Raw genomic sequence first — 14,236 nt, forward strand, 5'->3', positions numbered from 1 at the left:
GGGTGTTGAAGTGAAGAATGTAACCCTGACAAATGATGTTTAATAACCAGAGATCGGAGGTTATGAGCTCCTAACGATTGAAGTAAAGTTGAAGTCGCCCCCCCCCTCCCTATGTGCTGCAGCAGAGGCTGGAAAATGGGAACTGTGGCTATACTCGTGAGCAACACGTCAAAAAGGCTGATGAGATTTTTGTTGAGCAGCCAGCTGTTTAGGTGGTTGACGCTGTGGTTGCTTCTACCTTCTAGGTGGTGGAGGAGCAGGAGAAGTTTTGGCAGCAAACCGACGTTGGTAAGAAGAAGCAGGTTTGAAAGGTCGAAGGGCCCGAGTCTTCACCAACGTGTCCCATCTGGTCTCATGGGCAGAGTTTCTATGTAGAAGTGTCGGTAGAATCACCAAAAAGCTCATCTCCGAGACAGGGAGCATTGGCCAGACGGTCTTAGTGGTTAACGTCGAGGTCAGAACCACACAAGATGTTGCATAGCTACCGACATAGCTGCTGCTCGAGAAGTAAGCTCAAAGGTGTTGTAGGTGGACCTGACCATATTACTGCGTAGCTGAAAAGCAGTGGCAACAAGACTCTGAAAAGACTTGGTCCAGAAGATTTATTTAGAGTAGATTACATTGCCAGTGACTCATGCGGAAATTGAGGCTTGTCAAAGATGGGAAAAGGTACCACCTTATATAGGGACTCCCAACTTCTTAGGAGCTACTGATATGGAGAGTGGAGTCTCCAAATTTTGGAAAAAAGTATCCCGCAAGATGGCATGAAGAGGCAGCTTTAACATGTCCTTAGGGAGCAAGTCATAATCCAAGGTCTCCAAGTATTCATTGCTATGTTTAGAATTCGCTTGCAAAGAAATATCAAGATCTTTATTCATCTGACGGAGAAATCTGGAGAAAGACAGATTCTCAGATGGAGAAGATGCTCTAGGTGGAGAACAACGTGAAGTCGAATCTGAAGGGTCCTCTTCGGTGGAAGATGGTAGCTCCTGATTAGAATGTCCCAACAGATCAGAATCTCTGATAGAGGAAGCATGTTGGAAACGGTGTTAATGGCTTGGTGCGGAAGGTTCAAGATGCTTTGACTTGTGTGAAACCTTCCCTGACCGTATCGGAGTGACTTCCCTGGAAGTTTGAGTGGAGGAGGAATGGTGTCGTGTCTTGGCTCAACTCCCGTGTCGAGGATTTCCACACTGGGGGAGTATTGTTGACAGGCATTAAGGGCAGCTCAGACTGGACCTGCACCGGAAGATTCGATACCAACAGCTGCGCAAGTTGAGTCGGTACCAACAATTGAAAATGTTCCCCTAATTCTTCCCTAAGCAAGTTATCAATGTTTTGCTTAAGGGAAAGCACTGATACCGTCTGCTTTTTAGCTGGAACCTTTGGTACCGCAAAACGGTTCGGGGATGAGGAGGCCGACGAAGAGGCACTCACCGGAACTGGAGCCGAGCGCTTAAGGGACTTTTGTGAGGTCGGCATGATTTGGCTCAATGCAGCTTTGACCTGCGTCCCAGAGGGGGTAGGGGAAAGTCTTCTTAGCCAGCTTACCCAAAGACATGGTGAACTGTGACACTGGAGCTGACGAAGCTGTATCTGACGCCGACACACGCGATTGTGTCTTGGTCGCTGCGGTCTGGGACAGTGTTGGTACTGGCTCCCCTTCCATTCCAGTACCGAAAAGTTGATGTTATTGCAGAATTTGACTTTTTAAAGTCTGCAAGGTGGAGCAGCGCCTGCAAGACTCGGGACGGTGCTCGGGTCCCAAACACTGGAGACACCAGCAGTGAGGGTCACTGAGGGAAATAACCTGAGTACAGTGACCGTACATTTTAAAACCCGTCAGCAGGCGTGACATGGATGGGAAGACCGCTTGTGCCAAATCAAACACAATGACGACAACGGCTAAAAAGACCCGCCGAGCTGAAAGCCCAAAGGGAAAAATAAAATAATTTTCTTTTTTCTGGGTTTTTTTAACAAAGAAGAAAAGAAAAATAAAATTCACAAAGTGACAACATTCACAAGCCGCGAGAGAGGGAAAGCAAGAGAAAAAATTTCAACAGGCGTTGAAAAACAAACAAACCGCATTTTCTTAGCGCCGTGGAAACTAGAAAACTGAGGGACCGCGCGCCTACGTCGGACGTGAAGGAACTCACGCATGCACAATGTGGGCTGATCATGAACTCACTTAACTCTTAAAGTTGCAATCCACTTTTCAAGTGTCTGTACCGGGACTCCGTCGGTGACGTTACTCATGTGTGAGAATATGCTGCCTGCTGTCCCTGGATAACATCTGTTACGGTAAGTAACTGCTTTATGTGCGCATTTGGCACCTCTTCAAGGACTGGTGTTCCAATCGGGTGGTCAATCCTTAGCATGCATCCCTGCAACACATCTTGGAGTTTTTGCAGGACGGCCTGGAACGTGGTCTTGCCTGGTCCTGGGAATAAGCCCTGGACGTCAAAAATTGGCGAGATCTCAAAAGGGTAGAGACCATGTTATCTGAATAACTCTTCTTGCTTAGCCGGTTCCTTTCAAGAGCCAAGCCGTAAGACAAAAGGGGCCCGTATCAAACATGGGAATGGGACTCAAAGTCAGCAGATCACTCGAGAGGAGTAGAGGAATGGGGTCTGCCACAAGCAGATGAACCAGATCCATGTACCAGGGGCTCTGGGCCAATACAGAGCCACCAGGATCACACAGCCTGCTTGATTGCTGCAACTTGCTTCGCTCATGTCTTCCACTCAACCATCTCTCCCCCCTTCAAACCATTCAAAATTCTGCAGCCACATGCTCACACCACCCCTCTCAAGTCACTTCATTGGTTCCCATCCATTTCTGAATACAGTTCAAACTCTTCTTAATGATTTACAAGTGCATTCATTCTGCTGACCCTCAATAGCTCTCCTCACTTATCTCCTTCTAGGCTCACCTCTGTTTATTGGGTAAGTCCCACTTATCCGTACCCTTCTCCTCCACTGCCAACTCCAGACTTCATCCCTTCTATCTTGCTGCACTGTATGCCTGGAACAGACTGCCTGAGTCAATACGTCAAGCTCTATCTCTAGCAGTATTCAAATCCAAGTTAGGAGCCTACTTTTTTGAGGCTGCTTTCAACTCCTACTCCCCCTCACCATAAAATACCTATATCCATCCTACCATTCTCTCTGCAAGAAACTCCCCAACCCTTTCACATTTTATTCTGACTGTCTGTGCTAATTAGATCGTAAGCTATTCTGAGCAGGGGCCATCTATTACATGTTGAATGCCGAGCAATGTGTATGCCTTTCAGCGCTATAGAAATGATAAATAGTAGAAATAGGAGTCGTCGTAAGTCCTTTCTTCCTCTAAGCTGCAAATATGGGAAACTCCTTGTCTCAGCAATCTAGTGCCACTAAGATTACTCCTGAGCTGATCCTCTCTCAAGCCTGCCTCATTTAATCCTCCCCCCCAAAAATGTTCCTTATGCTTTCTTGCCAACCTACTGGTGCTTAAGAAGGGAGGGGAGGAGGGAATGGGAGCTCCTCAGAATCAAGCAGGAAGGAAAACAAAGAGAAGGGAAGGGGTTGGATCTAGACTCTCCCAAGTATTCTCTAAGGCTCGGCAAAAAGCTCCACCTCTGAACTCAACTGGGTTACCAGTTCTCCAACTGGGCTCAGGAGCCCCGATAAAGTTTGTCATCCACCTTAGCATGATATACCCATCTACCATGTGCTGAGAATAGAGAAATACTGAAAAGTAGGCGGCTGCACAGTTTCCTACATGAGATGGAGCTAACAAGCTTTTGTTTATCGCACTCATTTATTCTGAATTGGTCTTTTGAATAACAAGAATGTGTGTATTATGCTTTTTATGACTGCTTATTTAAAAAAGAAAAAATACAATTAAAGCAACATTTTTATTTTAAATAATTTAGGGACTAATTAATTTTTATACCCTATGTGACTATGGGGAAGAAACATTTAGTAAATCAGGACCTTACTCTCTTCTAGACATAACTAACATTATTCAAATACTATGGAAAACAGTTTTGCTGATCCTGTATTCAGTTGAAATCTGAATACAGGATAAAAAAAAGGAGTGAATCAAAATGTGCAGAGCACACTACCTCAGGAGCCCAGGATCACTCACCTGCATTGGGGATTTCGCATAGTTGTGGTTATCCAGGAAGGCAGGCAAGCGCTGGACAATGGGACTGGGTGCTGATAGGGCCCCATTAATGCTACTTATGGGGGGCTTGCCTGATGGTTTGCCTTTGTTTGCAGGACTGGGTGTGACAGCAGTATGGGACCGATTTGAAGCCTCCTCTACACCTCCTGAAACTGAGAATCAATAAGTAGTAGTGTGTAGAACTGCTTCACATCAACTCCCCTCACTGTCCAGTTACATCTTCCATTTTTTGTTACAGGACCAGAATTTTTTCCTTTGTAGTGAAATCTGGCTTGGTGAAGGAAAAGCACTTCTGCCTCTGAATATGTCTACATTCAGTTTAGTCTGGTTGGGTGGACCTTTTCTGATAATGAACTTATGCATCAGGGTCAAGCCTTTCCCAAAAACCCAGCGCTGTTTTTGACATAGGTGGTCACCAACTCACACAGACTATCCTTACTATGCAGGCTAAATTTTACCTGCTATCCTTTTGCCCCAAAATAAGAGCTGGACTAGATTACAAGTACCAGCAGGCACCAGAATCGGAAGGTAACACTAAAAATGAATCCTTTTCTTCCCTTGTCTTTATCCTTTAGGTCTAGGCATTCTGTCTGTTCAATTCCCCTATCTTGTTATCCTGTGTCTGCACTACATCTCCACCTCCCCTCCTATACAAGTGGATGCTGTCTGTGTTGTGCCCTTCTCCACCCCAATGTCCCTGTCAGGACTCTCTATCCCATTCTTCCTGTATCTGTGATTGTTGTCTGCTCTTCTGCACCCGTCAGCAATATATCTCCATCCCAGCCCTGCTCTATGTACCTGTTGATGTCACCTCTGTGGCTGCCTGCGTTTTGCTGGCCTCTACAGGTGAAGACTTGGCTGGTTTTGAATCCTCCGGGGGCTGCAGCTCTTGAGACTTTTGTGCCTGAATCAGTTCTGGCTGTGTAACTCGAATCAACTTCAAAAAGAAATGAATGATTAGCAGCATGCAGTATCCTACTTGAATTAACCCTTTCACTTTATAAAGAGGGCAATATTTCCAGATAGATGGTATAAACTGCATTAAAATCGTATTCCCCTTCCTGCTCTCAGTGCTGGGTTACCACGCTTACTATTGTTTCACTCCTCTGCATTTTGTACCTGCTGTAGGGCTTCCAGCACAATCTGTCTGTTCATCTTCAGGATTTGCAGTTTTGATTCGTACTTCATCCTCCGGTCTGGTACTACGGCCATGAGGTTGAAGCGGATGTCATGGTATGGTTCCCTGTGGGAAATCCAACTAAACTGATCAGCGCCTCAGAAAACTATACACCCCCAAGAACTAGCAGAAGTATGAATGGCGCACTGACACAGTCCTTCTCAACCCTCTCCAGGAGATGCACTTAGCTGGTCGGGTTTTCAGGATTACCACAATTGATATGCATGACATATACTGGATAGCTGCAAATTCATTGAGCGATAATCCTGAAAACCCAACTGGCTAGTTATGACTCCAGGAAAGAGTCAAGAAGCACTACTCTAACAAACCAGTTGGCCAGTATGAAAATAAACATTTCTCCAGTGCAGGAATAGATCAAGCATTTGCAGTATAAGTAAATAAATACTCATATTTCTAGTAGTACACACAATGTTTAACATTCTCAGAGAATCTAGGGCTTTATAATGACTGACTGATTTTAATTATTTTATGTGCAGAGGACAGAGTTGTTTCATACACTTTAACATCAGAACTCCCCCAAAGATGTTTATATATTAGTTAAAATCACATGCTGGTTTACTTATTTATTTGGAACTTTAATCTTTTTCTAGACCATCCAGTGTAGAATCTTCTTCAGCTCCGATATCCAAGCTGAAATGAGCCTCAGCCCTCCTTACCCTGCTGTAGCTAGTCCAATCCTCTCCATGATCACTCGGCGAGCTTTGTCCGTCCACTCTTCATCTTCAGCCCACGGTCCTGCAGATGGAAAACAGACAGGCCATCAGTAGAACCAAAACAAGCCCACATCTCGCATGCCAGAGTTACTTAAGACAGTTCCATCTCTTACATTAAACTGAGACGCAATATTAACAGACAGATGCAACACATAAGAACATAAGAATAGCCTTACTGGGTCAGACCCAATGGTCCATCAAGCCAAGTAGTCCGTTCTCACGGTGGCCAATCCAGGTCACTAGTACCTGGCCAAAACCCAAGTGTAGTAATATTCCCTGCTACCGATACAGGGCAAGCAGTGGCTTCTCCTGTGTCTCTCTCAATACCAGACTATGGACTTTTCCTCCAGGAACTAGTCCAAACCTTTTTTTAAACCAGCTACACTATCCGCCCTTACCACATCCTCTGGCAACGCGCTCCAGAGCTTAACTATTCTCTGAGTGAAAAAAAAATTTCCTCTAATTGGTTTTAAAAAGTATTTCCCTGTAACTTCATCGAGTGTCCCCTAGTCTTTGTAATTTTTGACGGAGTGAAAAATCGATCCACTTGTACCCGTTCTACTCCATCATATCTCCCCTCAGATGTGCCTTTTCCAAGCTGAAGAGCCCTAACCGGTTTAGTCTTTCCTCATACGAGAGGAGTTCCATCCTCTTTACCATCCTGGTCGCTCTTCTTTGAATCTTTTCTAGCGCTACTATATCTTTCTTGAGATAAGGAGACCAGAACTGAACACAGTAATCCAGATGAGGTCGCACCAAGGAGCGATACAGGGGCATTATATTCTTAGTCTTGTCGAACCATCCCTTTTTTTTTAAATAATTCCTAGCATCCTATTTGCTTTTTAGGCCACCGCCGCAAATTGGGCGGAAGATCTCATTGTATTGTCTATGATGACACCCAGATCCTTTTTTTGGCCGCTAATCCCCAAGGTGGACCCTAGCATCTGGTAACTGTGATTCAGGTGATTCTTCCCAATATGCATCACTTTGCATTTGTCCACATTAAATTTCATCTGCCACTTGGACGCCTAGTCTTCCAATTTCTTAAGATCCGCCTGCAATTTTTCACAATGAAAAAGCCAGCACTGTAGCAGCCCTCAGAGGTACCACCCATATATAAAGGCACGCCCAGATAAGAAGTCGGGATCGTCTGTTCAGACCACACACCAAACTATATACTGTGATGTGCCCCTGCCCTTTGCTCTATGTGGGGTAGACTTCTCGTTGCTTCAAGGCTCGGCTGTTGGAGAATAAGTCATGCCTGAATACTCATCGCATGGAAGAGCCTTTAGTGGCACATTGTGTGGAAATGTAGCATGATTTTGGAGCTTTACAACGTACTGTCATTTCCCACCTCCCTTACCCTGCGAGATGTGGGGATTTGAGGCGTCAACTGAGACAGCGTGAACAACAGTGGATTTTTACTTTAGGATCTGTGCACCCAGCTAGCCTGAATGGGTGGATCGAGTGGGCGGCCTTCTGTGGCTGAAGAAGATGGCTAATTGGCTGTTCTACTCTGTTGGAGTTTAATGGCCATGAGTGTCAGCGTTTCCTGTGCGCCAGAAAAATCTTTCTTTTTTTGTGTTTGGTGTGTGGTCTGAAGAGATGATCCCGACTTCTTATCTGGATGGCAGAAAGACTGTAACCCCTGAAGCAGCAGTGCGAAACGGAGATTTACCCATCGGGTTGACTGGCTGTGGTGTCTGGAGGGCGGAGTACCGCGTGAAGTGCTCTATGAATTACCTGGATCAGCTAAGTTTCTCTGTCTTTTTCTGCTTTGGGATTTTTTGTGGAAGTTGTTGATGATTTTTCTTGTTGTGCAAATCTTGGTCACACAATTTGATTTTTTGATTTGGCCGTGCCTTTATATGCAAGATGTTTTTTTATAAAATTAATAAACAATTTAAATAGGAGAAGACTGGGCATCCAAATGGCAGATGAAATTTAATGTGGACAAATACAAAGTGATGCACATTGGGAAGAATAATTCAAATCATACTTACTAGATGCTAGAATCCCCCTTAGGGATCAGTATCCAAGAAAAATGATCTAGGTGTCATTGTAGACAATACACAGTAAATGACAGCAGAAAAAGACCCTCACTCACCATTCTATGGTGGCCCGTATCACCCATGTTTAAAATGCTGGTTTTGAAGTCGCCACCTTGCCAACCATGATGGGGATGATATGCGATGTATTGTTGATAATATTCAACTTACCAGTCAAGAATGCCTATCCCTCCTTCCAAAGCTGCACAGTTCCCTCACTGGAATTGTCAAACCTTCACCTGTCTCTCACCACATGTGGGACACAAACCGTACAAATCTGTCTGGCATCGGACTCCTTTCTTCCACGTTGGATCGTACCACTCTCCCTGGCCTCAGTTGGGTGCGACAGGTCTACATGAAGTTCACTCTTCAGACCGTGAAAAGAATTTGGTGGAGGGGAACATCTGCAGGTGTGTTAGCTTTGCTGTGTTCATGGTGGTTTTAGGTTACATTTACCAGGCATAACAGAACAGGAAGTACCCCTTTTGGATGTTTACCAAGACAGATGGGGCACAGATGTAACCACTGAATGTAGAGGATGATGTGTTGAAACAAGGAACAAGTGTCAAACAATTCAAAAAAAAGTTGTAAAGAGCAAGACATCCCCAGCTCAGTGATCTTGTAGGTCCTCTTGAAAATGCCAAGGCAGAACCTTCAAAATGAATGACTTTAACCCTTAGGAAAACTGTTATCTGAACTGTCTACGTATGAGTACAAACTGGATTTAGTTAGATTCTGTGGAGTTGTCCTCGTCATGGGAGATGGAATGCAGTGTAACCTAGGGATGTACACATTGTGATTTAGGGGGTTATACTTTAAATTTATGGACCACAACACAAAAAGCACAGTTACTTACCATAACAGGTGTTATCCAGGGACAGCAGGCAGATATTCTCACACATGGGTGACGTCATCGACGGAGCCCTGGTACAGACACTTGAAAAGTGAATCACAACTCAAGCTTAGAAAGTTCGCGATCAGCCTGCACCGCACTTGTGCAAGTGCCTTCCTGCCCAACGTAGGCGCACGGTACCGTCAGTTAAGATAAGCCAGCTAAGAAGCCAACAAGGGGAGGTGGGAGGGTTGTGAGAATATCTGCCTGCTGTCCCTGGATAAAGCACAGTTACTTATCTTAACAGGTGTTATCCAGGGACAGCAGGCAGATATTCTCACATGTGAGTGATGTCATCCACGAAGCCCTGATGCAGACAGCCTCGCAGACTTGCTTGTAAAACTTTAGAAAGTTTGCAACTGCCGCACAGCATGCGCGAGTGCATTCCCGCCTGACATAGGGCGAGCGTCTCCTCAGTTCAGATAGCTAGCTAAGAAGCCAACCAGGGGAGGTGGGTGGGTTGTGAGAATATCTGCCTGTTGTTCCTGAATAACACCTGTAACGGTAAATAACTGTGCTTTATCCCAGGACATTCTCACATGTGAGTGACCTCCAAGCTAACGAGAATGAGATGGTGGGAGTGTTGGCAATTTAGGGAATAAATTTTGTAAAACTGCCTGGCCGAAATGGCCATCCCGTATGGAAAAAGAATCCAGACAATAATGAGAGATGAAAGTATGAACCAAGGACCAAGTGGCAGCTTTGCAAATTTCCTCAATAGGAATAGATCTAAGGAAAGCTATTGATGCCGCCATGGCTCTGACTTTGTGGGCTGTGACTTGACCTTGTAGATGCAGTCCAGCCTGAGCATAGAAAGAGATGCAAGCAGACATCCAGTTGGAGATGGTGCACTTGGAAATTGGATGTCTCAACTTGTTTGGATCAAAGGAGACAAAAAGTTGAGGAGCAGATCTGTGTGGCTTAGTGCGTTGCAAGTAGAAAGCCAAAGCACGCTTACAGTCCAGAGTATGAAGAGCTTTGGAAAAAAATACTGGAAGTACAATGGATTGGTTGAGATGAAATGTTGAAACCACTTTTGGTAAGAATTTAGGACCACCTTGTCATGATAGAATACTGTGAAAGGTGGGTCTGCTACTAAAGCTTGTAGCTCACCGATTCTGCAAGTAGACATGAGCGCAATGAGAAAAAACACTTTCCAAGTGAGATATTTCAGATGAGCCAAAGCCATTGGTTCAAAAGGAGGCTTCATCAATTGAGCAAGAACAACACTGAGATCCCAAACCACTGGAGGCGGTTTGAGAAGTGGTTTGACATTGAAAAGTCCTTTCATAAATATGGAAACCACAGGATGAGCAGAAAGGGGTTTTCCTGCGATAGGCTGATGAAAAGCAGCAATTGCACTGAGATGGATGTGGACTTGAGTCCTGACCGAGATAAATTCAACAGGTAATCCAAAACTGAAGACAAGGAGGTAGATTGAGGCTCCTTGTGATGAATGGTGCACCAAGCAAAAAATCTAGTCTATTTCTGGTTGTAACATTGTCTAGTGGTAGGCTTCCTTGAAGCGTCTAAAATCTCCTTTACTGATTGAGAAAACTGTAGAGTGGCAGTTAGTTTGAGAGGTACCAAGCTGTCAGGTGTAGAGACTGCAGGTTGGGATGAAGCAGAGACCCTTGACTCTGTGTAAGCAGAGACGGAAAAGTAGGACTCATGAGGCAATTGAGGCTTATCAAAGCCCAGCAATGGTACTACTTTGTAAAGATGTTCCAACTTTTTGGAGGCCACTGGCACAGAAAGGGAAGTCTCAAAGTTTTTATAGAAAGTCTCTCCAAGGATGGCAAGGAGAGGAAGCTTCAGCATCTCCTTAGGAGGAAGGTCATAATCAAGAGTTTCCAAATATTCTTTGCTGTATTTGGAATCAGCCTCCAGGTCTTTTGCCATCTGGCGCATAAATTTGGAGAAGGAGCGTTTGTCTGAAGGAAAAGAGGTTCTGGTAGGTGAATGTCTAGGGCAGGGGTGTCCAATGTCGGTCCTCGAGGGCCGCAATCCAGTCGGGTTTTCAGGATTTCCCCAATGAATATGCATGAGATCTATTTGCATGCACTGCTTTCAATGCATATTCATTGGGGAAATCCTGAAAACCCGACTAGACTGCGGCCCTCGAGGACCGACATTGGACACCCCTGGTCTAGGGGAACCAGAAGCAGAAGAATCCTCTTCTGTAGTAGATGGTAGCTCTGGGTCAGAATCTCCCAATAAATCAGAATCTCTTAACAGAGGAGAAGAACGGTGGGATTGGTGTCAATGGCTCGGTGTTGAGGCCTCAAGGTGTTTAGACTTTCATGAGACTTTCCCTGACCATGCCGGAGTAGCCTCCCGAGACATAGTTGAGAAGGACCGGTGTCGGAGTGGTGGAATGCTCGACTCCTGAGTTGAGGATGTCTGCACCGGGAGAGTAGCAGTGACGGGAGTGGTCAGTGCCATGAGCAACTCAGACTGTACCGATTCCTGGAGAGTCAGTGCCGACAGTGGCAAAACTGGGGACGACACCAAGAGGTGAAAATGCTCCCCTAGTTCCTCCCGAAGCAGGTTGTCAATCTTCTGTTTAAGGGAGAGCGCCGGTACCGTTTGCTTCTTTTTTGCTGGTACGGGTGGCTTTTCAACACAGTCCGGGGATGATGAGGCCGAAGAAGAGGCACTCACCGAGATCGTACCCGTGCGTTTACGGGACTTACACGAGGTCATCAGGACTTGGCTCACTGCAGCTTTGACCTGCATCCCGAAGGGGGAAGTGGAAGGCTTCCTAGCCGGCTTACCCAGAGACATGGTGAATTGCGACACCGGAGTTAAAGTTGATGGATCCACCGCAGTTTAAGATCTCGCTATCGTCTTGGTTCGTGCAGTCGTGCTCGGCGTCGGAGATGAAGTCGGTTCCGCTTCCATCGCGAAGCCGAAAAGCAGTTTTTGCTGAAGTATCTGGTTCTTTAAAGTACACTTCTGGAGAGAAGAGCAGCGAGAACAAGACTCAGGATGGTGCTCGGGCTCCAGACACTGGAGGCACCAGCGGTGAGGGTCGGTCACAGATATGGCACGAGCACAGCAACTGCAATTTTTGAAACCCGTAGGTGGGTGGAACATGGACAGAAAGACCGCCGTTGAAAAATCAAATTTGATGTTGAAAGGTATTCAGAAGGCCCCGCCGGGTCAAAAGCACGCAATGGCAAAAGAAAAAAGGAGATTCTTCTCACTGGGGTGGTTTTTTTAACAAAAAAATAAGAAGAAAAAAGTGACAAAAAGTCACCTACCGCCAAAGCAGGAAGGCAATGAAATACAAAAAAAAAATTATCAACAAACATTGAACGCAACCTTCTTAGCTCCGTGGAAACTAAGAAACTGACGGGACTGCACGCCTACGTTGGGCAGGAAGGCACTCACGCATGCGTGGTTCAGGTTGATCATGACTTTCTAAACTTCAAGTTGCAATTCACTTTTCAAATGTCCGTACCGGGACTCCGTTGGTGATGTCACCCATGTATGAGAATATGCTGCCTGCTTGTCCTGGGATAATTAAGATTATACAGAATAGCATGGTGATGCTTACCATGGTCAATGGGGTACACCTTCAGCCCATCCAGTTCAAAGAGACGTCCCTTTATGGGTACATAGCTGACAAAGTGGAATGCCTCCATAGTGCGCACAGCGCTAATTCCATTCTGCTTCTCAGGGAGGTGACGAGGCTCAGGCCTGCAACATGAGACAAGCATGAGGCTTTTGATTTTCTATTAATTAGGTTATGTCTGAAATTTTTGCTGCGAATGTCCTTGCATTACATCAGTACAGAGCTGAGAACTCAGAAATAAAGCTATAGAAGATCCCCCCACCACCACCAAACTAATCATAATCACAGACCAAAAAAAAAAGGTGTTAGAAAACCCAGAGGAGTATGCAAATATCATAGGCTGCGACAGGGCTCTGTGCATGTTCAAAAAGCAAATTGGCTACTGCAGAATGTGACACTTCGTAGCTTTGCAAGAAGCTCTTCCGTATGCTCAGAAGGCAATAGCCAGAGGGCAAATCTCCTCATTGATTAGCTGTAAAATTAACACAATGTGCAGTACACCAGTCTTTCCTGATGTTTTCTCTTAATGCAGCCTTTTGCCATACACAGTAGCCACAGGGAAAGGGTCAAGAAAGGAAAGCAAAGAAGACCAGGGTACAAGAAAGGACTTCAATATGAATCTAGAGCAGGGGTTCTTAAAACTGTCCTTGGGGCCCCCAACTAGTCGGTTTTCAAGATATCCCTAATGGAGGGGGCGTGGCTTGGACGCGAATGATGACGGTCGGGTGAAGGCGAAGCTCCGTACAAACAAGCTTATTTTGCGAAATTTACTACAAAAAAAATTAAATTCCCATGATCTTGATGTGATAAATTGAAATCTGCATCCTCATCAGAGACGGAGAGACGTTTGAATACGAAAAAATCAAAAGTGAAAGTGCCGTTTTTAAAGTCTGAGAAGCGAGGTGTAAAAGCAGGAGATTGACGGAGTTGAAAACTGCTGGTGAGCTAACTAACAACAAGCTTGAAAATTTCTCTTTATAAATAATAAATGAGGAGGCTGTGCCTGTCGTGCTGTGGAGATAAGCTGTTTTAAAATAGCTCTCCTCTGCCGGAGATGAAGTAAAGTATGCTATAAAACAACGGTTTTTTTTTTTACTATTTCCTTGCTGCCAAATTAAAAAAATTGTGAATGACTAATATAATATAATATAATATCATCTCCTCTCCTCTTCTGAAATTGAAAACAGTCCGATATAAAAGATTGTTTTTTCTTGGGCTGTGAGAAAGATGACAGAATAAAAGACCAACGGTTTTTAACCTGGAAAAATAATATCGAGGAAACTGAGAGGCGCTGGAAACGGATAAAAACATATATATACATATATACATATATTTCAAAAATACTGGAAGGAATACTGCTCTCCTTAGTAGGGGCTGCGATTGGGCTCATAAGAGGAAAGCAAGGAAAAAAAGGATTACTGAATTTTTCAACGCTGATGCAAAGTGTCAACAAAAAAAAAAAAGTGACTAACAGATTTAACAAAATAAATCTGTAAAAGATTAAACAGCAATATCTAAAAAATTAAAGAAAGAAAGGTTGCTAATTTGAAAATTATTGCCTTCATAGCTGAGATAAGGCTTGAAGGAAGAGAAAAGAACTACTGACATTTTTTTTACTCACAGCAATAGAACTTG

The 14,236-nt window shown here is 44.7% G+C and overlaps 1 protein-coding gene across 2 annotated transcripts in view; it reads right to left on the reverse strand.

Annotated features, from left to right (window-relative positions):
• Window positions 1-14,236, reverse strand: part of BAP1 (BRCA1 associated protein 1) — a 108,690-nt gene that overhangs the window by 41,774 nt on the left and 52,680 nt on the right. For both annotated transcript variants that reach the window (XM_033926343.1, XM_033926344.1), the window contains 5 exons: window positions 12,584-12,726; window positions 6,025-6,103; window positions 5,290-5,413; window positions 4,969-5,107; window positions 4,132-4,322 (listed from right to left, as the gene is read on the reverse strand). In XM_033926343.1, coding sequence (XP_033782234.1) covers window positions 4,132-4,322; window positions 4,969-5,107; window positions 5,290-5,413; window positions 6,025-6,103; window positions 12,584-12,726 — 676 coding nt within the window. The remainder of the gene's footprint in view (window positions 1-4,131; window positions 4,323-4,968; window positions 5,108-5,289; window positions 5,414-6,024; window positions 6,104-12,583; window positions 12,727-14,236) is intronic.

Source organism: Geotrypetes seraphini, chromosome 17 (genome assembly GCF_902459505.1).
Source record: "Geotrypetes seraphini chromosome 17, aGeoSer1.1, whole genome shotgun sequence".
Lineage (NCBI taxonomy): Eukaryota > Metazoa > Chordata > Amphibia > Gymnophiona > Dermophiidae > Geotrypetes > Geotrypetes seraphini.